Genomic DNA, 25,216 nt, shown 5'->3' with positions numbered 1-25,216 from the left:
TTATTTGTATAATACCTTGGACCAAATTCTAGACTGGATACAGAGAGGGGATACTTTTGAAGACAGGATATGAATTACTGTACTTGAGAGTTGGAGAAATGGATTAGCATCTTTTCTAGGATTGTATAAATGACCATAAATGTAAGCGGCTTAGAACATCTTTGCACATAAATGATGGGAGATTTCCTCTAGTACTTAGTGCTGGTAATGTTACCACATGAGGAAGACAGTGGAAGACTCACATAAGCCTTTTTACATCTCCAGCCTATACAGCAATGTAAGTTTTTGTGGCTCTTGATTCCAGAAAGCAATTGCTGTTCCTGGGCATGAATTTTGTGCAGTAACTACCTGCAGCTGTTGCAGCATGAAACTTGTCATAACCTGAAGGCCTATCTGAGAACAAAACCCTTGGACAGAGAGGCTGTTCAGTTCTCCTGTGTGCATTTTTCTACCTCTGCATCACCTTGCAGCTCTAGAGGTGATGTGATGTCAACACACACTCAGTGATCCAAGCTAAAGGTCCACAAATCTGGATGCAAGTTCCCTCTTTAATGAAATCTTCACATAAAAAATATTGTTTAAAAATATTTTCTCTTTCCTAAGTGTTTGAAGGATTTGCCTTCTGTCTCCTTGGCATTGTCATTAAGACAATGTGCATGTATGGCATTTTATAAGCCTTGATGCTAGGAAGTGCTGATAGCAGAGCTGGTGGATGTGCAGGCATACCTCAGGTTCCAGCCAAAGCAGTGCATCATTCTTAGAGCAAGGAGCCACGGCTCTGCGATTGGGGTATGAAAGCTTCCTTAACCAGGCCATAAAACACCTGCTTGCTCTGCAAAACCAGGGGTATCATTCAAGTGCCCAGAAAATAAGTAAAAAATCTGTTAGGTAAAATTAATATTTCAACCCTGCCTGGAATTTAAATCTACCCCACCTAAGCAGCTAATGCTGGATCTCATTTTATGTAGTTGAAATCAATGAGACCTTATTAATGATTTTGGTACAGGAGCTGTTTTTTGTCTAAGTTTTCGTCTCTGTGTCCCAAATTGCCATTTGGTAAAGATGTCTTTAATGCAGATTACTGAAGCTTCAAAAGTAGAGCTTTATAATAGAAATTCTAATGCATCCTTGATTACAGTTCCCTGATTCTGCAAAGAGTGCTAGGAAAATGCACTTGTCTAATTTGATTATGTTCAGTTATTCTGGCTTTGGAAGATGACAGCCCTGGCATCCCAGAACAACAGGGCAACAGGCAGTGCCAGGCATTTTCTATGGCTGCCATGGTAGCAGTGTAGCTGGGCTTCAAAATTTGAACCACTGTAAAAAGAGAAATCTTCTCCACCTTTAACCTGAACCAACATCTTTTAAAATCAGCCTGAAATTCATTATCAACTTACAAAAACAAGGCAGTTTTCCAACATGGATGTGGCTTGCCCAACAACTATGGTGCCAGAGGACTCCCACTGAGTCCTGCTTGCTGTAGCGTCCTGGTCAGAACTTGTAACCATCCATTTGCTTAAAACACCCTAAAAGTTAAAAATGTTCCTCTATTTCTTGTTGCTGTTCTACTGTAACCTATTTCTTTATCTTTTCCCAGATTTAAAGTGTTGGTTCTTCTGTCAAGCCTTTTGGGTAAACCCTTGTATGTTGTCCTCTAACCCTACCCCTCAAGTGGTTTAGCAGCTCTGCTCCTGGTTTTGTGTTCTGTAGGTCATAGGATCCCAAATCATTTGGTGCCCAGAGGTATCCAGGACAGAGAAAAATGAGCCATGGGAAATGGAGGTTTCGTGTTATTTAAGAGACAAGGCAACTGCATTTTTCAGACCCCAATTTGGCAAGGTTACCTATGCATATGCTTCATTTCAGGACCACCTTCATTGCTTTCACTTGCAGGCTTATGGCTACACTCATGATTACGTGTTTTCCTGAATTATTGGTGCTTTGGCCACTCATCTGAAGGGCACTACAACCTTTTGTAGAGTATCCCTGTGTCTGGGGGCATTATCCTAGGCACGTATTTTCCTTGGCACTGGTGCTTAGATCCATGTTTGTTTGCGTCTCATTGGTGTAATGGGCTGTACTGCAGTATGAAATTCAGGAACAGGATTCTGCATCGCCCAGCATCCATGAAGCTCTCTGGAATTAAAAGCCCTGAGTCTAGTGTGAGCATTAAAATAATAACATTAATAACTTTTTCTGAAAAAAAATCACTAAATTTTCACTGTTGACAGAGAAAAAGGAAGACTGTTCTTTGTGGTGTTTAATTCATTGGGCTCTTTGGCAAGATAGATGATAAATCACTTAAATTAGGAGTTGTGGGAGCCAATTACTGCCAGATATTCCTGTGTTCTGTGCCTCCAGCAGCATGGTAGCGATACTGGTACAAGCAGGGAGTTCTGCAGACATTTACTAATAGAAGTAAATAGCAGTAGACAATCTAAATGAAAAGAAGATGAAAAAAATTACCCTGCACACTATTTCCATCTCCTCTAGTTGCAAGTACCAAGACCAGACTTGTCTTATGGCTGTGTCTTGTTTCTGATTCACCATCCAGGAATGTTGTAGACAATTTATTTACTTAGATACTAGAGATGTTAGACCTCAGTTTGCTGGGACTACAACAGTCAAGGCCATCTTCTTTGTCCTGTAGGACATTTTTCTATGAATCATTCTGAGGTTTTGCATGTTTGGCCCAGATTTCCAAAACTTGGCAATCCTGGACATATATCTTTATTCTCTTCTTATGTGTTATCATGTATGATGAGTGCATCTCATCCAAGAAACATTGCGTGTTCTACAGATTGAAAGGCAAGGTTTGAAAGAGAAATGAAGTGAAAAAGAGGAAGAAGAGTGCTTTTATAAAGGTCAGCACCTGAATTATTGTTTCAAAGTTGTTCTACTTAGTTGTACCCTCCAACAATACAAGGCCAAGAGTGGAATGGTATTGGTAACTTTGATGGAAGTAATTTTGAATTATCCCATAAACCTTAATCATGTCCTTAACTCTTATTCTATAGTCTTCAGTAGAAAAAGAAATGGGGTTTACTCATAGGAGCAGGGAGAAAGAAAAGTGAAGGACTGAGCCTTTGAATTAAGTCTAAAAGTGCAACGTTAATGTTTAAAGATGAACTTTCTAAACAAGGGATGAGAGCTGGGCTGCTCTGTAAACAAATAAGCTCTGAAGAGTATAAAGATAAATCAGCTTCCCTAGTCAGTTTTGCATTTCTGTGAACCATAAAGTACAGAGAAAAGAAGAGGCCAGAAGGCCACTGCTTGTTGTGAAATGTATAGCATCCATTAAGTGGCTGATTTCCAAAAAGGAGTTGCTTTTGGAAATTTCTAGTCATGAATGTCCTGTCATCAATGCCCTCCTTCACCCTGTTCATGCGGTGGGTGGTAATTTGAAGACTGACTAGTGCTGGCTTGCCTTTAGCCAACCACCTGCTCCTGTCCTGGTATCCAGCTGGGTGACTGGCTGGAGCTGTGGGGTAAGCCAGGGCTTCATCAAGTGTGAATGTGTTTGGATTTGCTTCATCGCACAGTCAGTGGATCTGTTCCTATATGGGCTTCTGAATTAAATTTAAATACACCAGCAAGGAAATGGTGAAGCCACTCACTGGGTTTCTGCACTTATGATCATAATTTTGCTTCAGCAGCTAGCTTTGTACTTTAGGTAACACCATCTTCCAAGGTGACATTAGCTATGTTGTCACAGCACTAAGTGTTGGTTATAACTGATTCAAGTGTGCAAAACTTAACATGCATTAACATGAAAACCAATTGTTGCTAAATAACTATCTCACAAGGAAAATGTAATTATGAAGATTCTTTTCCAGCTCCTGCTCTAATTGAATGAACAGGATTCTTCTGTGCTACTTTGCAGACACAAGCTGTTATTGAATTACTGCATTAACTTGGGGTTGCTGTTTTACCTTTGCCCCACTCAGCAAAAGAGCTTTCAGACTTTTGAACTAGAAAGTCCCAATTATACATTGAGTATCTCAACAGGATTCCTCAAGGGGGGATGGTTTTAAACTAAAAGAGGGTAGATCAAGGCTAGATAAAAGGAAGAATTTTTTTTGTGGTGAGGATGGTGAGACAGTGGAGTTTGCCCCTTGAAATGGTGGATGTCCCTTCCCTATAAACATTCAAGTTCAGGTTGGGTGGGGCTCTGGGCAACCTGGTCTAGTTGAAATGTCTCTGCTTATTGCAGGGGATTGGACTAGATGACCTATCTGACCCAAATTATTCCATAATTATCTTTGTCCTTCTAACTAGAATGGTGTTCATGAAAGAATTTGAGTTTGATAGTATTTTAACTATATTCATTTTACCTTGTCTTGTAATGCAGTGCCTGCCAACCAAAAGTGAACAGGGCTACTAAGAAGCCTTCTTTTTAGCAAGTGTTCATTCATTAATGCTTGCATAGAAAAAGGCTCATAAATTCTGTTTACATGGTACTGTCCATCAGCAGATTCCTCCATGTGCTTCTAAGAGCTCAAGTTTGGGCTGATAAGGTCAAGCATCAGCTCCTTGAACAGACAAACTCATCAGGCTATTTTTATTCATTATTTCTTGGTGAGTTTTTGGCATTTTAATTTCTGTGGCATCTACCACAACTGAAAAATAAAAGGACTAGCTGGAGAAATGCACTGCTTGGCTGAGCAAGTTCATGGGGCTCAGGGCCTGGAAAGCACATGTTTGTGAAGTCTCTCATGCCAGACTCCCCCTGCTACATGACACTTTCCCTCCTCAGGATTCTCTCTGCCATAGGCACTGATGCCATGGAGGTCACAAAGAAGCTGTCTGACCAGGTGTACAGCCTTCTCATCCAGCCTGGAGCAGGCAATGTCAGTCTCCTGCACTGTCACCTGCCTAAGTGAAGGCAATAAGGCCACAGCTATTGTCCATTTGATTTGCAATGAGCTTTGTTCTTCTCTTATGAAGCCATTACCAACCTTGCCAGCAGCCTCAGCTGGTAAGGCCAACACCTCAAAATTAGAGCAAACAGAACATGCGACTTGCATTCTGACACAGCCCTGTAATGAGAGCTTTCCACTAAAATCTAAAGAGGAATAGAACTACATCATGAAGAAGAGTTTTCTTCAAACAAATGTAAGCCCAAATATGTCCTTTCAAGTTTTTGTGGAAGATTGTGTGTTTTCCACAGAAGAGGATGTGCCCACAGAGCTTTCTTCTCACATTGGCTGAGAGCCATTTCAGTCAGAGTGATGGAGATGCTATGCTGAAAGAAAGGAGAACATTGACAAAACCTCCATTTTAATCAGGGTTCTCCACTGCAATAAGTGGGTTTAAAAGTCTCTATTTAAGAATTTACTGCAAAACTATCTTTATGGGTTTTTCACAACTCTGAACCAGCCCCAGCTTTCTGTATCACTTCTGGCTACCTCTGATACAGAATCATAGAAGGAGGGAAAGGATATTGGTCCTACTGCATGATCTTAGTTCTTTCTAGTATTATTGGATTAATTATTTCCTTATCAAATGGAACTTTTGTACTAGAAATTTCTACCAAATTTTCAATTACTAAAAGGCTGCAGGAGGATTTCAGCAGGATTTGAAATTATTCACTTGCTCCTTTGACAAACTATTTGGTTGGTCACATATTTTCAGAGGTTAATCTTTTAATACAATCTTGACATTTTAATTTTTGAGCAATTTTTTTCCAGCTTCCATGTAGGCTTCTAACATGCGGATAGCAGCTGGACATTTATCTTGTGTCCTTAGGGCTTGTCATGATAAACTTCCCAAGAGCCATCCCTTTCTCTCTGAGATGTAGTATGCCAAGAGAACTAATGGCACTCACTTAATCCATGGTTATCTTGGTCAAAGAAGAAAGAAACCAAATTACTATCCTCACTAAGAAAAGCCAAATACTGAAAAGTGGGATAAAGTAGATAAAGTAGAAAATAGGCTATCCAAAATGTTGCAGTACTGGAAAGAGATTTTAGGAAGCATTATGATTATATTAAGCATGTCCTTTGGGGATGAAAATGTATAAGGTAGATGTAATTCTTCCCATCTAGCCATTACATTTAGAAAGATTTTGTCAATATATTTGCAGTGTGTTAAAGGTAACAGCCAGGACCATTTAACCAGAATTGTGGAAATATCTCACTTTGCTCTTCAGTGGAATTAATGCCCAGGGGGACATGTCACTACTTCCATCAGTGAGAACTCTTCTCAAATGGGAAAAAAATCAATTCTATAATTAATCCAAAATATTTTCACATTTTTCTTGGGGAAACTATAAACAGTGGGCAAAGAAAACCATCTCCATCTGGGAAAGAGTAATGTTTTTCACAGCAAAAGATGTACCTCTGATTTGCATGGAAACCACTGTCAAATTCCAGGCAGAGAGGAAGATCTCTCTGCTACTTATTCAGAGGGCACAAATTAATCTGTAAAGCCCTGCGTGTTGCAATAAAGCACAGAAACCCCAAACTTGTGTACAGGTAGCAAGGGCATCTGCTACTTTTCAGAGAGTGGGAGGTTTGTTTTCTTCACATAGCTCTGTGTAGTGTGTTGACCTTCTCCACCCCCAGAGCTGATAGCATTTCATTCACCCCATCATGGCCCATGTTTTGTTTCTTCCCCCTGTTGCACTCCATCAGTGAACTCTGCAATCCTGCAATGTCAGGCACTGTCAGTGGTACTGCCATTTTCTCTTAAATCCTAAATAATAATAATAATGTGTTTGTCAGTTTGTGAAGCCTTTGTGGCATCCCTCACCTCGAGCTGCGCTCTGTGCATGAATGCTCATAGCTGCCAGGGATAAGCAGATGTTAGGTCACTGCTCATCTCTCTCATTAAGGCAATTAGTGACCTGAAGAAGATGATCAATCAGGGATTTTATCCATCTCGATGCCAGTGTCTGGTTGCCTGTACCGAAGGATTCTGTTTACAGTTCAGTTCTTAATTTCTCCCATCCCTGCTCATCATTATTATTATCCAAAGTGCCTTTTTGCTTCTGTTAGCAAAACCAGAATCCCCCATGCCTCAGTTTTAGCAGCTAATGTCCACAATAGGGGCAACTGATCCACACAGGAGTTAAATATAACTGTGTCTAGTGTAAGGAGAAGATTTAATGGGAAATGGTTGGCATTCTTTCTTCCTAAAGGCACGGAGAGGGAGGGGGAAGAGAGAGAGAGAGAGAGAGACGTACACACACAGACACACGCATCCCATAGTGAGGGCAGAGGCAGAGAGCAGGCAAGGCAGAGAGGGAGAGAGGGCAGACAGAGCCCCAAAGCAGCCCTGTGCCTCTGAGCTGGGATCTGCCAGGGCAGAGCCAGCATGTTGGTCCTCAGCCTGCTTGTCCAGGGATCTTACCTGCTGCTTTTCTCCTGCTTTGCTTTGTCTCAGACCGCGTACGCTGACAATTTCTTCTCACTTTCAGCAGGTAAATTGCTTTAAGTCATTACTTTTCCTTGCTTGGAGCACTCTGATTCTTGCACTTTCAGGTGATTGGGAACACAGGAGAAAATAAAAAAAAATTCAAACTGCAGATCTTGGCTGAGGGATTTTGCATTGCAGACCTGCTCTGCCACACACCAGGACATTTCGTTGCTTGGTCAGTTTTGCTTTTTGCTTTATAATTTCTGGTTTTAAACCCCTCCCTTCTCTTCCCCATGAGAAATAATGGGCAAGATCCTCAGCTGTTCAAAAATGCTTTTTTTCCATTGGCCTCTGTGGTGCTGTGCTAATGCGTGGATCTGGCCCAATTAGTTTATTACTTGCATGTCTGCATGTTTCTTTCTACTTTGTATGAGTTTAGGTAGAGTGCTGCAAGGGGAAGAAAATGAATCTCAATGTATATCTGCTTCTATAAATAAAGCCCTGACCTCAATGAGCGCTGCCGGAGCCCGACTGGATGTTAGCAGAATAAACATCATCTGGCTCTGGCTATGACACTAACAAATACTCGGATGACTTACATAGCAAACAAGAGCCCACTGCATGGAAAATCCCTGCTAGGCAAAGACAAAACAAATCAGTTGCCAGCTGAACTAGGGCACTGGAAATCTCTCTTGATAGATTTTACAGTTTCAGCAGTGAGACTGTCCTTCAGCCACACTCGGTGCGAAGGAAAGGAAAAGCTGCTGAGAGCTCTGACTCCATCTTCTTTGAGGAACTTTCACCAGGTTATGGCAAATTGCTGTATCCCACCTTCTGTCTGCTATTCTGTATCAATACAGATGCTTCTACTAATGCCCTGTGTTCCTTCAGTGTCAGATTTGAGATAGTTCAACTGAGGTTGGCAGGTCAGGACCTGCTCTACCTATGGATCCTCCCCATGGCTTTCACTGTGATCAAAGGGGTGCGCATTTTAAGTCTACATAAAATCAACCCTAGACACGGACTTAAAGGCACATAGCCTTTCTTGCTCTCAAATCCCTCTGCTGTACCCATGGAGCCAGATGGTTTACATTCAAGCTCTCTAAGATGCTAAAAAACCTTTAAATTTGTCACCATTTCTTTTCCATTGCGATGTGCTTTTTCCATTATGTTGAGGTTAGTTAACAATGAGGTACAGGAATCACCAGGATTTATTTTCCCTGATACATTCCAAATTGCTTTGCAGTAACATCAGACCTCAAAATTTGTTTTGAAGAACTTTATGTTTCTTTGATGCTTGTAGATACCACACAGGCAAACAAGAATGTGATATTTCCATTGCCTTCTCCTGTGGCACACACTTGTGTGTCCACAGAAGACATTTGAGCTGTCCTGTTGAGAAATAACAGTTCAACAAATAACCTGCCCCTAAGAAGAGGGAAGACTTGTCATCTCTGCTGAAACCATAGTATAAAAGATAAACATGAAGGAAAATGCCAGGACCTGCTCTTTCTGGAGGAGCATTTTCCACAGGGCAGTCCTGGGGTCTTGTCTGCAAAGACCCTGTTGAGCAGATCCCCACCCCACAGTCTGTTCCATGGCAAAATCCACTCTCTCTTCTTCTGGTCAAGGCACTGAAAATCACCTTTATGCCCAGGAAGCTCTTGGGGAGGCTCCTGCCATGTATATATTGTCAATGTTTGCTTGATAATATGTGGAAAAAATAGCAGTGGGCCAAAGGTTCTGTTATAATCCCACAGCCACAGGGCTGGATTGAGACATCCTGTGTGTCATTATTACTTGCTAATCAGGACTATTTATAATAAGGGACTCCTTTACTGCTTTGGCCGCATCTGCATTTTAAGAAACTTCTAAGAAAAACAGCAGTAAGTTCTGATTTTTTCTGGTAGAAATCTGAGAGTGGCCACAGAAGATGCATTCGTGCCATTTACACTGAAGGTGAATTAATTCCACTTACATTCTCAGTTATTTTAGTGATTTCTCAAATGTTCTCTGACTGTCAGCAGAGTCAATTATTTGTATTTGGCACCAGGATGCAATTCCACATTTAAAGAATGAATTTCAGCAGTGCATTTTCAAATTCTGAAACTAATCCCATTTAGCAGGCACGATGTTCTTAAGTGATCACTTATCTTTCCTATAGTTGGGAAAAAACCATTTGGGTATCTTCCACGTATGTCTGAAAACTTCTGGCCTACAAGTGCTTTAATTTTTGTCTTCACACATCTTTGCATAGCAACAGGTCACCATTAAAAAGGCTTACAGGTCACAAAGCAGTAGCTAGAAAGCAAAGGGGAAACAGCCTGTAGGGTGGAAAAGCGTTTGTACATAAGTGGAGAAAAAAGAATAATCTGGATCTTTGTTTTCTGCCAACTCCACCTTAGAGTCCCATCAGCCTCAAGCATCAGTGCATCTTTGTTTCTAGAAGTATTTATGTGTCATGTCAGCTTCAAAGAGTTGAGTCTCATGGTGCTGAAATGTCATTTCTGGAGAAAATGTTCCAGGGAATAATATATAACATCTTATAACAGCATGTGTCTGTGGTTCCACACGGCAGTGAAGACCCCCAGGATGGGCAGCGCAGCCCCTGGAGACAGCAGGTTATTTTCAGGGTAACCTGTCACATCCCAGCACTTGTGTTTGTGGTGTCATTCACGTCTATTTTTCAGAGCTCTTCCCTACTGAGGTTCCTGAACTGCTGCACTCACATGATGAAGGCATGAGCTCTGTAGTCACTTTTAGTAGGGCTACATGAACCAGTCTGCACCTTGTAAGACCTACCTGAAGGAGGCCACCTTCCAAATTCAGGTGGTGGAAAGACTCTCTTCCTCTCCTCCTCATTCCTTCTCCTCCCCTTACTACTCATCCAGGCCCAAGGTTTTGCAGAGAGATGGGACAGTTTTAAATTATCAGAAGCATCTGAAGAGAAAGAACTGCATTTCTGTGCTTCTTCTGGCCTTTTATACATGCCACAAGTGGATTCCTTGATTCAGTTGGCTCCTACAGTCAATACTGAATCATAGTCCTTTGGAAATATTATATATCAGTTTAAAATAACTCAATAGGATATCAGAGAACTATTGGCAGTATTCCTCACACTTTCTTTGCCTTTGTCCTATTATTTTCCTGAAGAAAAAGAACAACATATCTCACTGGGCATTAGGCTCATCCTCTTTGAGTCAGGAAGGTGTAATACTTGCAACTAGACTTCATGTGGCAGAGCTGCAGAAAAGAATTCCATTTTCTTGTGGACTGACATTGTTGGAGCTGTTGGGCAGCACAGAGAAGGGACCTTGGGAGCCTCTGAGGTGCTGTGCTGTGGGGAGAGGGCATTGTGAGAGAAACAGCAGGAGAGAAAGGACACAGCAACAAGGGATGATTTCTGACATTGAGGGAAATGGGATCAGGGCTGTCCTTCCATGAAAGGAATATCTGAAGCCATCTCCAGGGTCTTGTTTTCTTTTCCCTGCAGGAAACCCTAACTATTGTCATAATGGACAGCGAAGGTGTCAGGTGGATGTATTTTGTTTCTAAAGAGACTAATTGTAAATATTTATTTATGTAAAATCACAGGAGAATGACTTATCAGAGTGTTTGCATGACAAAGAAGGTTGCAGAAGGAATTTAAAACAAGATGAAAAGTAAAAGCTTGAAGACTCTCAAAAAGAAGCAGCCAGAGCCTGCTGGAAAAATAGCCCAAAAAGTGATTAGAAAGCAAAAATATCAGAGTAGGGAAGGAAGCCTGGCTCTGCTCTGTAAAATCAGCATGGGCCGAGGAGGTGCTGACTATCCTGATACCATTGGTTAGATATAAGCAGGAAAGCTGCAGCTAGATTAAAATTCCTGACGGAAATGAGCTACTGGCAAAAGCTACATCTTCTTTAGAAGAAGAAAAGCAAAGTATCTTTGGCCATGAGAGAGAAATCGCTTAGCTGTGGAACTGAGTAGCCAAAGGTCTTGGGGCAGGATGTTTGAGAACTTTCTGTCTTGTTTGTGACTCACATGAGCCTAAAAGGGACCCAAAATATTATTTCAGTAGATTCTCTGCTTAACTTCAGAGAAAAAGATAACTTTGAGATTGACTGTTTTAACTTGATAGCCCAAATGGGTAGCTGAAAAGATAAGCCAAAAGAAGGAAGACATAGTGGCTCCCTTTCTCAGATGATAGAGAAGACACTTCCTGGGCAGCCTAGGGAAAGGCTTGGACTGGTACCAAATGAACAATGGTGGTTGCTGTGGTGTGGTTACTGTTGCTTCAAGTAAATGGGTCTTTGAATAAGCAGAGTTTGAAAAACCACCTGATTTGACTTTATCTGTATATTCTCCCCATGTAGATAGGACCTGTGAAAATCCCAGGCTGGGTGTCCTGCTCAGGTCAATGTAGGTAGTACTTAGGAAAGAACTCATGTCAGGACCCACAGACCTCTCTGGAGGTGCATGCTGCAACACCTGTGCTGAGTAAGGTGAGAGCAGAGCAGCCACACTGGTGCCCAGCCTGTCTGTGACGCCGTGCCTGCATCCACTTCCCGACAGCAAGGGCACAGGGAGCACTGGTGTCATCCACAGCAGCCAAGGTCCCCCAGAGATGCTCTGAAATTCACAGCAAACCAACGAGTAGAAGCCCGCTTGATCCTGTGGGTAAGGGACAAGGAAAGGACATCAGAGGCAGTTCAGGAGGTTGGGCACTTGCCTTGCAGCAGAAAATAAAAATCAGACGAAGACATAGCCTCTAGTGAGGAAGCTGGAACTTGTTTTCAGCAAAGCTCCTTGAGTACAGCCCTGGTCTTGCATGCAGGGGAAGAAAGAGTCTTCTGACATGTTTATGGTATTACTGATTGACAAGGTGCTTGTCTTGTGAAAAGAGGCTCAGTGATAATGCAGATGAAGGGAAAGGGTTCAGTGAAATGCTGTTGAAGTTGCATATCATGACATTAACTTGTTGGGGTGTGAAGAAGTCTTCCAGCTGCCAGGGACAGAGGTCGGCGGAGGAGCTGAGGCCAAGCTTGCTCAGCTTTCCAGCAAAGGAAGCAGGAACTGATCTGGGACTATGAATGCTTCTGGCAGCATTTCCCAAATGGGAACCTCAGCTGAAAGTGATCTGCAGCTGACATGGACATCCAGCTGGTCCAAGCTTGTCCATGCTGTACCATTGCCATGAGTGAGGATAGCACTGCCTATAGCCCATGGGTATTGGACATGCTGGTGAATACTGAATTTTTGTCATGAGCAGACTGAAAGGTTGAGGCTTGTATTCCAGCACACCAAAGCAAGCTGTTTCAAAATCAAGTGTTTTCACTGAAAGGATAGAAGCCCCACCAACAAGCAATGCAAAGCACAGCAAAGTCAGCTTAGTGCCAATGCAGTTGTAGAAGATGGTGCTTGTAGGCCTCTGCCTTTAGTCCAGACAGTTCATTTGTGGGTCTGTCAATATTTCCAAATCCCTGCACAGGAGGGAAATAGTCTGTGGCTTCGCACTTTAACCTCCTTACATTTGACAATCTGTTTCTTATCAGACACTGAGGCTTCCCTTGGGTGGGCTATCGGCTCAAAAGCACCAGCAGTGTGACTGCAGCAAAAGAAACTGCTAATCTTAGTTAAAACCAAAGAAAAGCATCAGTTGTGTTTAGACAGGAGGACATTTTTTGTCACAATAGACCCTGCAGTGCTAGGGTGTGTGGCTGCAGAATCAGCTGTGGTGCAGCCCGGCACTCAGCTGGGACATGGCTGGGAGATCTGTCTCGTGCTGCAGCTTAGAAGGTAGAAAAGAACAGGGCAAGACCTTCAAATCCAGGGGGAATTGTTTGAGGAAGATCAGAAATAAGCAAGAGAAGGGAAACTCTACAGGAATTAACAGACCCCAACCTAGGTGTTCTATTTCTTCCCTTCTCCAAGGAATCACTCCTTTAATAGAAGGGAAATTGTGGGGACTCTTTCTGTAGTTACAGAGTTGGGATGGTGCAAGCGCATTTGGGAAGACAAGATGGGTGTAGGAAAAACACAGAGGAGAACTGAGATACTGTGGGGAAAAGTGGTTAACCATTTTCCTCAAAAATTAAAAAGAGGGTATGGATAGATGTAGGCTTCTGAGGAATGCGCAGAAGTAAAGGCAGTGTTACAATTTCAGTTTTCTTCTACCCAGGGAAGTGATTAGGGAGTATTTTTATCAGTTTCTTGAAATTTCAAAGTTAACAATTTTTTTACAATACAAAGTCATTATTAAGTTGTGTTTTTTCTGTCAAAGGCAGAAGAATAAAATCGGCTGGCCTGGGAATCTGTTGCAGCAAGGGAGACACCAGGAATTAATCTAGCTGATGGCAACAAACTTTCAAAGAAGAATTGGGAGGCTTTTCTCTGAAGTAATTTTGAGCACACAGCAACCCCCACAGTCTCATAGGGATTGTCTGGGGCTGTCTGAGCATATGGTGGAGCAGCATCAAAGTCAAGTACATGTTTGATCTATGCCAGCTCTGACAGATTATGATCTTGCAGTTGCAGAAGGGTGGAACTGGGGTGTCTCAGCTTTGTTGCTACTGATCTTACACAAAGTGGGAGAGGTTGTGTGGCAGCGAATGACATGCAGAACTCTTTGAGGGCTGATGCAGCAGCCACCCTGCTTTAATCTTTAGGGCTTCAGGCTCTTCTACAGATGATAGTAAATTCTTAGGCTTTAATACTCAGAATATTTATACCAGTGCTCTGGTGTGATGTGCAGTTGAGTTTTATGATCTGGGTCATAACATGGTTGAGATGAGATACTGTAGTTCACCAGATTGGTTGGAAGTCTGTGTCTGGTACTGTAATTGAGTTATCCCTGGGCTTGAGGGACTTGCTTAACTCCTCTGTGCCTCAGTTTCTCATCCGCTGATGGGTAGTGCATAGAATTGTCGACATTTTTTAGCAGTGTCTAGAACTCTGGAGCTCTGCCAGTGAAAGGCAATAGTAGGAAAATTGCACAGAGTAGTCCTGTCATGGTTATTGGGATTTATAAGACACAGGCTTATTTTACAAACCCATTTTATAACCCACTGAAGTGTTACACCCATCAGATTTTGCTGGGATTTTTCATTGTTTTGTGAAACAGAATGCAGAGCCAACACACACAAATCCTCCTCTCCCTTTCCCTGTACTGATCTCAGAATTTTCCTTCTGCAATCAGTCTGAGAGAACAATGTATAATCTTCCGGCATACGTGTTGTCCCCATACATGCACATACACATGGAAAAAATGTCTGAAATGCTTACATACAGGGAGTAAAAGGCCTTTCCTTTGCTTTAAAATCCTCAGGCCCCTTTGCTTTCCCACATCTTGCCGTGTCTGCAGTGTTTTCCAGAGCTGACCTCAGAGATGCAGCCAGGCTGCCAGAGCTGCTGAGAGACGTGGGCTAAATGTTAGCTGGAGATGGAGGACAGAGTGTCCTTGCTTCTGTGGCCAGGTGAATATCCAGACCCATCATCCAGGCAGCATGCCAGGGATCATGCTATTGTCAAACTTTGGGAACACCGACTGATTTTTAAATTATTTATTTATTTATTTATTTATTTATTTGTTGCAGTTTCTGAGTGTGCATCAGCTGGTAAAGTACTGCTGCCACAGCCTGTGGTTCTTCAGAGATTAAAAATGGAGCACTTTCAATTTTTTATGAGATTTTCTTGACTTGTGCTAGATTAACCTTTAGAACTTAGTGGTCTTTTTCAGCCTAAAGAATACTATAATTTTATTAAAAGAAACTTACAAGGTTTCATCTGGATTTCTTTATTTTCTAAAATTAAATGAAATAATTTCTGATCTGCTTTGTTCTGTTTCTTGAAGAGTCTGAAGCCCATCTTAAGCAAAAAGGAAGCCAGTAGCAGGGGAGAGCTGCAGCTCTGTGTCTCATCTTGTAACTCCCATGAGAATTTCATGGGTCACCACCTCCTCCACACAGACATCATTACCTAAGCTTGATATATTCCTTTGGCATATTTAATCTGGTTTCTGAAAGAATATATTTAGGCCACCAACTATAAGGTCTGAGTTCAAAGCTGTACTGAGAAATGCAGACAATTAGCTAACTTCTCTGTTGAACCCAGCTCCAAACACAAGCTGTATTCTCATCTCTGTTTATACATCCTTAAAGCACACTTTGGGTCAAAAATTTCATAAAACACACTTTAAAGAAGCATATATTGGTAATGCACTTATCTTTGGCATTTTGAAGGAAAGCTTAATACCTACATCTGCTCTGTAAATAAAGGCACCTTCAACAAGCTCTTGAATTTTCCTAATTTAAGAGGAAAATGTGCCCTGGTTGCTTGCAGTGGATGTACAGACTGAAGCTGGGTGGCTGTGGCCTGTGGCATTCACTGTCCTTGCAAGGAGGCTGAGAGGAGCCTGAATGAATGACAACAAAGCAGATGAAAGGCTCAGTTTCAGCTGGACAAGCCCACATTCATTAACTGGTCTACCCAGCTCGTTTGTTATTAATTCTGAGTGCCATCCGAGTGGGAGAAGCATCTGTGATGGGTGTCAGCAGTCAGAGGCTCCATCCAGCACAGCCCTGCCTGTCACAAGCTGGGCAAGCCACCAGCCCTGCTGTCAGGGTGAGAAGACTTTGGATAACAGCTCAGCTTCCCATCAGGGCTTGCTGGATCCATGTGGTCATAAATAGGAAGGGAAACACATGCTAAGTATCCTTTTCCTTTCTTGTCCTTTCCTCCTGGCATTCAGCCTGCAGCTTTGTGATTTTAGGATGAAAGTCACTTTCATGGTTTATTTATGATTCTTTTTCGATGAAATCCTGTAAATCTGACTTGAATCCAGGGCAGAATATCTCTGGTATTTATGTTGCAGGCAGAGGGTTGGAGACTCCTCTAGGATCTGCCCTAGGAGGCCTCATAGACTTCATATGAGCCCCACTCCAGGGGACTCAGCCTGGTGAAGGCTTCTCTCTGGCTCTGAGTGGCACCATCTTGAATTGAGTTCCCAAATTCCAGCTATTGTCACAAGAAACTTGCAGGAACAAAAGGAAACATCACACTTTATCTAAAGTATTCTGTTTTCTGAAGCTACCATTGGCAGTATACGCATATAAAGTCACTTTCTTGAACTGGATTAACTCATAGCCTTGACCATAAAAATAACCTGAGAACATAAATGTGTTTCAAAGGTGACTATTTTAATTTTTATGTTCTTTGAAAACAACTGCCATTTGGACAAGTCCTAATAGGATTTTTTCTTTTTGCATTTTTTTTTTTAAATTGAATATGTCCTTTGGCATTGAAGTTGTTGAAAGAGCAGCTTCCATATGAGATATGTAAACGCATGCTCTGTGTAGGCAGGGTCTTCATATTTCACAGAAAACTATGACAGCCTATTCTGAGGCTGAGATTTTTTCCATTGATGGGGACTGGGGTATTCTGAAGCTGTGTTTAGCAAACAAAGCTAACCTGGAGCCTAAAAATATGCACTGCATTTGCAGAGAGCCTGTTAGCCTGCCAAGGTAACCTTTTTGTGATATAAATCAAGGCTATACTGTAATGGCTGTACATCTTGGACCTATGGCAGTTACTGACAAAATCCATCCCAAAGAAATGTGGTGCTTTCTGGAAGATCAGATTATCGCAGTCATACCTACTGTCCTTTTGTGAATCATTCATTTTTTGCTCCCTCTGCTCTCATATCACCTGTCATATCTGAGTGGGGTAGGTTTTTGTGCCTAGAATCATTCTTTTCTTAAGTATTTGCTTGACAAATGCACCTTCCAGAACATAGCCAGGGTTACTGATGGAGGTCCTGAAATATTAACTACCAAAGTCATTACATAATTGATACCTTTCCTATATAGCAATACCTTTACTATTAATGGTATGTAATTACTTGGTATATAATAATAGTGTCTACCAGAATTTAGTATCTATCTATAGTAATAGCATCTATTAGTGATAGTGTCTAATAATATCTGTAGTCATGGTATCTATTACTGTTACTGGTTGTTAGATTTTGCTTGTCTCCACATTGAGATCTGTACATGCTGTCACTGCTCATACCAGCAAACCCAGAGTAGGCTTCAACCTAAATTGTGTTACAGTAGCAGAAGATGAGAAAGGCTGAAATCAGGGGCTATTTTTTTACCCTCTTGGTTAGGTGTAGTGTTTTTCACAATAAAGCTGTTCCACAGATTTTCAGGCTTTTCTTCTAAAGAGGACAATCCAAATTTTTTTGTAATCCAGGACTGGAATTGACTCATGAGGATGTGATAAGTATCATACTAGAACTATGGCTGTACATCTATACTAAATATTGTATTTGCAAAATATTTAAACAACAACACTTTTTAAAATTTTTAAATAGTAGTACAACTACAGTAATGTAAGCATTTTTCTGCAGAAAAAGAGTTACTGGTAGAGATCTCTTAGCAACTAAGCTAATCAGGCTAGTTTTGATATTCTTATTCTTGTCGAATGATAACAATCCTACTGAAATTTTATCTAGGCCGTGAAATGAGGTGATACTAAGAAAAATAAATCAATGATCACACTTTATACCCTGTTAAATTACAAGCTGTCCATTACCTTAATACTTCATTATTTGTTCCAATGCAATACCTTCAAAAATAATCCTGAAACACAGACAACCACAGAAGTTGTGTGTTAAAAATTGAAAAACTCATTTACAGCTGCATCAGAGTTACTGAATTCTGGCTAAGCCAATATAAAACTTATATCTTCATATCTTTGTACTTTATTACTTTTAAGTGCTGGAGACAGGTGACCCATACCTCTGTTACTTTTTAAAGGACATTGGCATTTTCAGTATGTATTTAAAGCTTTAAATTAAACAATATACCTATTTTTAAACAAATCTTCTGCCTTTCCCTTCAATTGAAGTTTTTGACTGAGTTTCAAGCTTGTGAGGAAAAGCTGAGAAAGAGTCTTAATTATGGACCCTTCCAAAATTCAATCGACTCAGGTCTCAAAGGTTCATACAAATAGCGTTTTAAGAGAGAAAAAAAATCTGGATGACATGAACTACCCCTGAATGCTACTGAATCTTGCTCCTCTGGGCAGCTCTTTTCTGTGCATCAGGACTGAGAAAATGCCATAGCCATTAATGGGGGATGGTAGAACTGAGGTAATACATTTTCTGAGACATTAGAAAAATGTAACTCTGTTCTTCCCTTACCTTGAGATGTGACTAATATCCAGCCTGCAATTGATTTGCACACAGATCTAGCAATTTCATCGGGTTTGTCTTCCCAGAAACTTAATTTAGAGATTTTCTATTAATACCAGATACTTCACCATAGGCTTTTCCTCTTGGCTCCCTGCCACTCTTCAGTTCACAGACACCCATTCCAGCTGCCACTATCCAGAGGACGAAACCAACAGGCATAAATAAATATTTGCTATCCTTGGCAAAGCCTTTGAAGAAGGCTCTCACTCTGATCAGAGATGTGTTTCCCAAGAAATAAATAAGATTCAGGGAAAAAAATATAGTGTATAAATACACCATCTTAATATCTTCCTTTGTGAATTTTGGTCACAGCTTCTTATATTTTGATGGGAGTTTACCTCTTAGGAAATGTTAAAAACGCAGCTGAGGTCCTGTCTTACCAGTCAGTGGGTGACGAAGCTGTCAGCTACGTTTGGGCTGTGGGATATTTATTCTTAGGTATGATGCACAAATCAGAAACATGGCAGCCTGGTCAAAGTTCCAGAGGAAATACAAGTAAATATGCTGTGGAACAGCTTTGCACTTCCCACTTATCACGGAAGTGATTCAGTTCACATGGAAGGTGGTGGCCAACAGCACTGAGTGGTTTCCTGGTGGCATGTAGGCTGTAACAGGGACCAGAAGATGCTATTTGTAACAGGCTTTTGGAACAGAAGGTAGAGAAAACAATAAAAAATGTTTGATTCATTCTCTAATGTGACTTATCTGGAATTTTCAAGGTTCTGCCTGTGTCAGAGCCACATTTAGAGCTTAAAACTCTGCATAGCCTTTGGCACAAGAAGGAACTTAGCGACTAAAGGGTTCATGGGGTTTCTTAAATCCCTGCTTGGATTACAGCATTGGGATCAATGCATACAGGATGTAGGACAATACTGTGAAAAGGCAACTTCTCTTAGTCTGTAAGAAATGACTGTGCTGTTCAAGAACAGATGGGTGTTTGTATTGAACAGATCTTCCTTGCCTGGAACAGAAGAAGCAGCTCAACTGCAGAGCATGCTGCCTCCTTGGCCCTCCTCCACCGCCCCTGTTCCCACCACCATACTTCAGGCACAGCTGGAGCACTGTAAGTGTGGCTTTTTCTTCTTCTATATGAGTTTTAATGACAAAGAATGAAGCATCCTCTCAGGCACTGCTTCATGGTGTCACTCAGCAGACCTGCCTGGCTGTGCTGATATGGCTCTGTGAGGACAATCACACAGCATCCCAAACTGGGGCTTGAAGTAAATGTCAGATAGATCAAGGAATGGAATGAGGCTGGATTTGTTCCTGCAGTTAATTCAATTAACTTAAAGTATTTTCCTTACTCTGTTTTGAAACTTCCTTAGAGTAAGGCAATCCTGAACCAGAGGAAATGGCAATGCAGGAATACAGTAATGGCAGAGAGGCAATTTTCCATCCTGCACAATGATTTCAGACTATATGTTTATATCCTGTTCTGCATCACATTTGCCTTACCTAGCAGGTGAAGTGAAGGTCCTGAGATCCTCCTGTGGTATCTCTTCCCCACCATTTCATTTTGCAGAAACATGTATGTGTTTGAGATGCTGGTAAGCAGTTTTCACTCACCCACCTCTGCACAAGCTGTGTGATTTATGTCCATACACACATGCTGACATATTCATGTGCAGGATACAATGGGAATGTGACACAGCAATTTGCCCAAGTACTCTTACTGCAGGTTCTGCTAACTACAACATATTCTCCATCCCAGCATAAAGAACTTTTCTACCTACTCAGTAACTCCTATTCCTTAATTTTAATATTCGTTTACCGTATACAACCACTGCAATTATTGCTACAACCATTGCAATTATTGCTGTAAATAATTATTAGTAAGATGTCAGGCAAGAAGTAACCCAAGAAAAAGCGCAGTGTAAAACCCTCCACTGTCTTCTGATTGATCAGGATTGAACTCAGGGTACTGTTCTCTCCAGACCAAAATATACCTGCCTTTGTTTTCCTCATCACCTCCCTGTCTGTGCCTTGATTTCCACAGAAAGGAGATCCAAAGACAAGATGTCTTTAGGCGTGTTGTGTTCTCCTTCAGTAAGAATGAGACTGGGACAAGGGTCCCCGAGATTCCTGCAAGCAGCTTAGAGAGTAATCTGAGCCTAAAATCACCTTTCATACTTTTATCTCCCCATAAAAACATGATATGAAAATAAGCAGTTATGAGCACGGTGGAGCCATGTGAATTAAACTATGAACAGTTTGTTCTTTGGAGCCTGTAGTCAGAGTTTTACTGAAAAATGACCTTTTTCTTGGAAGATGAAGATTAGTTGTTTTAATCCAGTGTTTCTGGCTCAGTGTTCGTCTGTGTTTCCAGGGCATATCACTTTTGTCACAGGACATAAATAAGGCATTTCACTCATGCAAGCTTAATATTGAAGCCAAAATATGAGATATTCATTGATCACTTCAGGCACTGGTTCTCCTCTGCAATGAATGAATGCCTCTGGGTTAGTATCTTCTGGAGTGAAGTTCATGCTGCCTGTGCCCTCCCTGAGTGAAGTCTCTATTATTAGAGCAAAGATGCTATTCCTGGAGAGGAGCTGCTGCTGGCAAAGTGGGACAGAGAGGGCAGGGTGAGGCCTAAGAATAGGCCAGGGTCCCACGCTGGCTCAGAGGGGCAGCCTGGCTGTGATGTGCCTCTGTGAGAGCAGGAGGAGGAAGAGGAGGAGGGGAAGGAAGCATGGTGGAGAAGGCTATGCTGACATGCTGATGTTCAAGCATCCATGAAAATAACCTTGTGACAAGCACCAGACTTCTCCCAAAGGGAGAAAATAAATTCTTTTGAGGCTGTAGTGTATGGTGGCTGGATTTTTATGCATTTCTCCAACAGGCTACATGTGGCTGCATTTTCACTCATATGTTTGATGTTTCATAGAAGCTGGATATGGAAGAGTTGTGTCATGAGCTCCAGATAATACAGGCTTCCTCTCTGCCTGAATCACGCTGTTCTGCAGGGCCTCCTGGCCCCCAGGTGAGTGATGCATGTGTGATGAAACCACATCGTTCTCTCACTTGCTCCCAGGTCCTTACAAAGCTGTGAAACATGTGAGAACACTTTTTACCACTCAATCAGCACGCCAGGCTTAATTTCATTTTGATATGACTTTGCATAAATCATGTAGGCTGCTTACCCTATGTTCCCATCCCTGCCTTACACACTTCATTCTGTTTCAAGTTCGCCCTTCACTTTTGTGGAGTTTTACAGTGGGTAGCACCCATCAAAAATCACAGATGTGTCATCCCTTCCTTCCGAGGCTCCTTGTCAGTTTTTTCTTTGCTTTAGACTCTATTCTCCCTTTTTGTGAGGACAAGAGCCTGTGGAGTGGATGCACAAGGGATGAAATGGACCGGGATGTTAGTGGAGTACATCCCTGAGAAAGGCAAAAATCAGGGACAAGGAGGGGCTTAGCAGGGCAGTGCGGTGGGATTCAGCAGGTCTAAGGTCCCCTAGCTGGACCTGCAACATCTCTGCCTCTGACTTGATGGATAGCCTCAGACCAGTCTTTTTCTCACACCTCATTTTCTACAATTATATTCTTTCAGAAATCTTCAGAGGAAGGTCAGAAATCTTAGAATCACAGTTTGAGTTGGGACTTTTAAAGGTCAGCAAGTATAACCTCCCTACAATGAGCAGACACAATACAACTAGACCAGGTTGCTCCATCCAACCTGGCCTTCTTCTGAAGAAGAAATGAACCACCTCTAGAGGGAAGTTTTTTTATTAACATTTCTGTATTGTCGAGGGGATCATCCATTTGCCTTTCCATTCCCATTCCCTCCAAAGAAAATGGAGAGTTTTTGTGGAGAGACACATCCAGTTCCTGCTGGGGCACAGGCAGTTCCAATCTATGTGTGTGCCTGGGGACAGTGATCTTCCTCAAGCCTCTGGGTTCCAGTTTATTGTCATATAGCCAATGTCAGATGTGGCTCAGGGCCTGTGCTCAGCAAAGCTGTGGCCAAGGCTTTGGCAACCGGAGAGCAAGCACCCAAACACTGTTTTAAAAGTATGGACAATACATCAAAGTGAAGGCTCAGTCATGTGGCAAAAAGCTTAGCTTTAATTATTTGTAAGTCAGTACTTCAGAAGATAATTGGAGAGTCTAGATGTTTCAAGGTGAGAGCCATAAAGTCTTCTTTTTATGGAATCATAGGATGGTTTGGGTTGGAAGAGACCTTAAAGATCATCTAGTTCTATTTTGTCTTTGCTGAGATGCAGGATGAGAAAGATTCATTTAGTTCATGAGAGTGGAAAAGCGTGGTCAGAAGTGATGCCTAGTGTTTGCCTAGTTCTATCTTCTCTGTATTGTGAAACAGCCTTGCAGTGTGATTGGCCATGATCCAGAGTTGCTGTTCATATGAAAAACACTTGTTATTTCAGTCTTTACTAGACTGTCTTTTAAAAAAAATCCTCTTGATAGTCTCTCTGACTTTAATTACCAGAAAGTAATTTTAATTCTATTGTTCTACAAAGTCCATTGCTATAAATAATATAAAACTTCCAACCAAATGACCTATGATGACTCCAGGAACATTTTTAAATAGAGCAGGCTGGCAGGTTTTATCATAATAGCTGACAGTAGGATGGGTATAACATGGCTTTGGAATTTTTAATTACAAATTACAGGACTGTGCCTTGTACAGGGACAATGTCAGAACTAGCAGTCTTTTGGGAAATGCTTTTGTGACAATGGCCACCTGCAACAAAATACTACCATTACAAAGAGACATCTAGTAATTACTTCTGAATTCTTCTGTATCTTGCATGGTTTTCAGAGGAGTTGCAAAAGCTCACACTGTTGACTCATAGCTGAATTTTAATAAATTTTCATAACAAGGAGAATTAGATTTGTAATGGTATAATTTCAAGTGTAATTCTTCCCATGTGTATCCTAAGGTAAAAAGAAATAAATAAAGTAAAATTTGGTTCTGGCTCTAATAGGGTGCATTGATTTTCACTACTGAAAACCTAAAATAACTCTACTGACTAAAATAGTTAGAATAATTTGTGTCTGAGGGTAGATTTTGCTCCTATTCATGTACAATTTGATCACATTTTGGACAGTGTAAGATAGGCAGGGTCCAAACCTGGAGTAAGTGGTTTTTACAGTGAATCCTATGCTTTTCTGATGCAGGCTCATGAGATTCTTTTCCTTAGTTATTTAAAATGAGGGTGATCTGTGAACCAAAGCCTTCTAGAAACAAAACTGTTTTCAGGCCTTTTTTTTCTGAGAAAGATGTTCAAGGTCTCCCTGGATTAAGAAGTCTCCCGAAAGGAGACTCAGCCTTGTCTGACAGAGAGAAATGTTTTCAGAATTCAGAAATGGGGGCAGTCTTCCATTCCATCCCATCCCACTCTGCAGAGCCCATCCCACATGTTTTTTGCTACTTCCCTTGCCACCCCTTGGGCTGACCTCTTTTTCCAGCTGATGTGCTGTCTCCATGTCCTGGTTGCTAATTCTTCAGGACTCTGCTAACATCTCATCTTTCATTTGCCCCAGGCTTGTTTTTCTCGCAGGTTCTCCTCGTTTTTGGGATTCCCCTGCCTTTCCATGTCAGTCCAACTCTCCATCCTGCTCTGCAGAGGCAGACCTGGTGTTTGGAGGCCACCTCCAAACACAACACCCAACACCTCAGGTCCCAGGAGACACACACGGGGTCAAGGGCTGATGGAAGACAAGCACCTCACTAATGCAGTTTGATAACTGAGTTCATGTTCCTTCCTAGGGTCCACAAGGAATTCCTGGTATAATGGGACCAAAAGGGGAGAAAGTAAGTGTCTGTTGTTATGGTGCTTGTTGTGGTTTTGAGGAGCCAAGAAGCAGGGGAGGGTGTTCAGTTTTTTCTTTGTCTGTTGAGTGAATGGCAAGCCTTATGAATGGAGGGTTTAGCTTTAATTTTGAATGTAAAGCTATGAATTGGCTTGAAGCTGTAATTCAAAACTTAGTCTTTCTGTGTTTATTTTCAGTCTTGAAATATATTTTATGTCTTCTTGTGCCTGTGACCTATATTTAGGGTACGTTTTGAGAAAGCATCTCAGGTACAAAAGTCAGCAATCTTACTAACCCAGAGGCCTTTGAGCTCCCTGTCCCTCTGGGATGATGTGAGGAACAGAGTTCTCCCATGCCATGTGCATTGTATGGGACAGATCAGGCATTGGAGCTAGCCTATATTTTATGTTTTCAGATGTGGAAGGATTTGTTCCATAATGATGCCTAAAGAGCCTTACAGCTGAAGCTGAGCACCTCTTTGTGTGCTTTGTTATACAAGGGGTTGACTGTAGATTTAAGACTGAGAACGCAGGAAAGACAGGAAAGTAATTCTCCTCATTTTACCTCTGTAAGCACAGTCTTGAGCATTAAGATATTTACAGTGTTTTGTTTGGTGCCATTTGTTTATTGGTTTGTTTGGGAGGGGGTTGTGGGTTTGCTTGTTTGCTTTTTAATGGTAATGCATTGATGCATTGCCTTAAAAGCCACTGTGCTTCATGTGGTGCCTACAGGACTGATATATTCCTTTCTCTGGCAGGGGGAGATTGGCAGGCCTGGAAGAAAGGTATGAACAAAGGTGCTGTCTCAGAAATTCATCTAATATTTAATAGCAGCTACCAGACAG

General features: G+C 41.6%; 2 protein-coding genes across 2 annotated transcripts in view; one reads left to right on the top strand and one right to left on the bottom strand.

Annotated features, from left to right (window-relative positions):
- The window catches only part of BTD (biotinidase), a 40,784-nt gene extending 33,387 nt beyond the window's left edge, over positions 1-7,397 (bottom strand). Inside the window, exon 1 of the mRNA XM_033053908.2 lies at positions 7,354-7,397. The gene's annotated coding sequence lies outside the window, so the exon portion shown is untranslated. The remainder of the gene's footprint in view (positions 1-7,353) is intronic.
- COLQ (collagen like tail subunit of asymmetric acetylcholinesterase) overlaps positions 7,214-25,216 on the top strand; it is a 41,343-nt gene continuing 23,340 nt past the window's right edge. The window contains exons 1-5 of the mRNA XM_033053933.1: positions 7,214-7,423; positions 19,543-19,655; positions 21,480-21,575; positions 24,329-24,373; positions 25,130-25,156. Of these exons, the coding sequence (XP_032909824.1) occupies positions 7,318-7,423; positions 19,543-19,655; positions 21,480-21,575; positions 24,329-24,373; positions 25,130-25,156 (387 nt within the window). The 5' untranslated portion in view covers positions 7,214-7,317. The remainder of the gene's footprint in view (positions 7,424-19,542; positions 19,656-21,479; positions 21,576-24,328; positions 24,374-25,129; positions 25,157-25,216) is intronic.

This window comes from Catharus ustulatus, chromosome 1, assembly GCF_009819885.2.
Source record: "Catharus ustulatus isolate bCatUst1 chromosome 1, bCatUst1.pri.v2, whole genome shotgun sequence".
Classification (NCBI taxonomy): domain Eukaryota; kingdom Metazoa; phylum Chordata; class Aves; order Passeriformes; family Turdidae; genus Catharus; species Catharus ustulatus.
The sequence above is the reverse complement of the archived record's forward strand: the minus strand, read 5'-3'. Positions and strand labels throughout refer to the sequence as shown.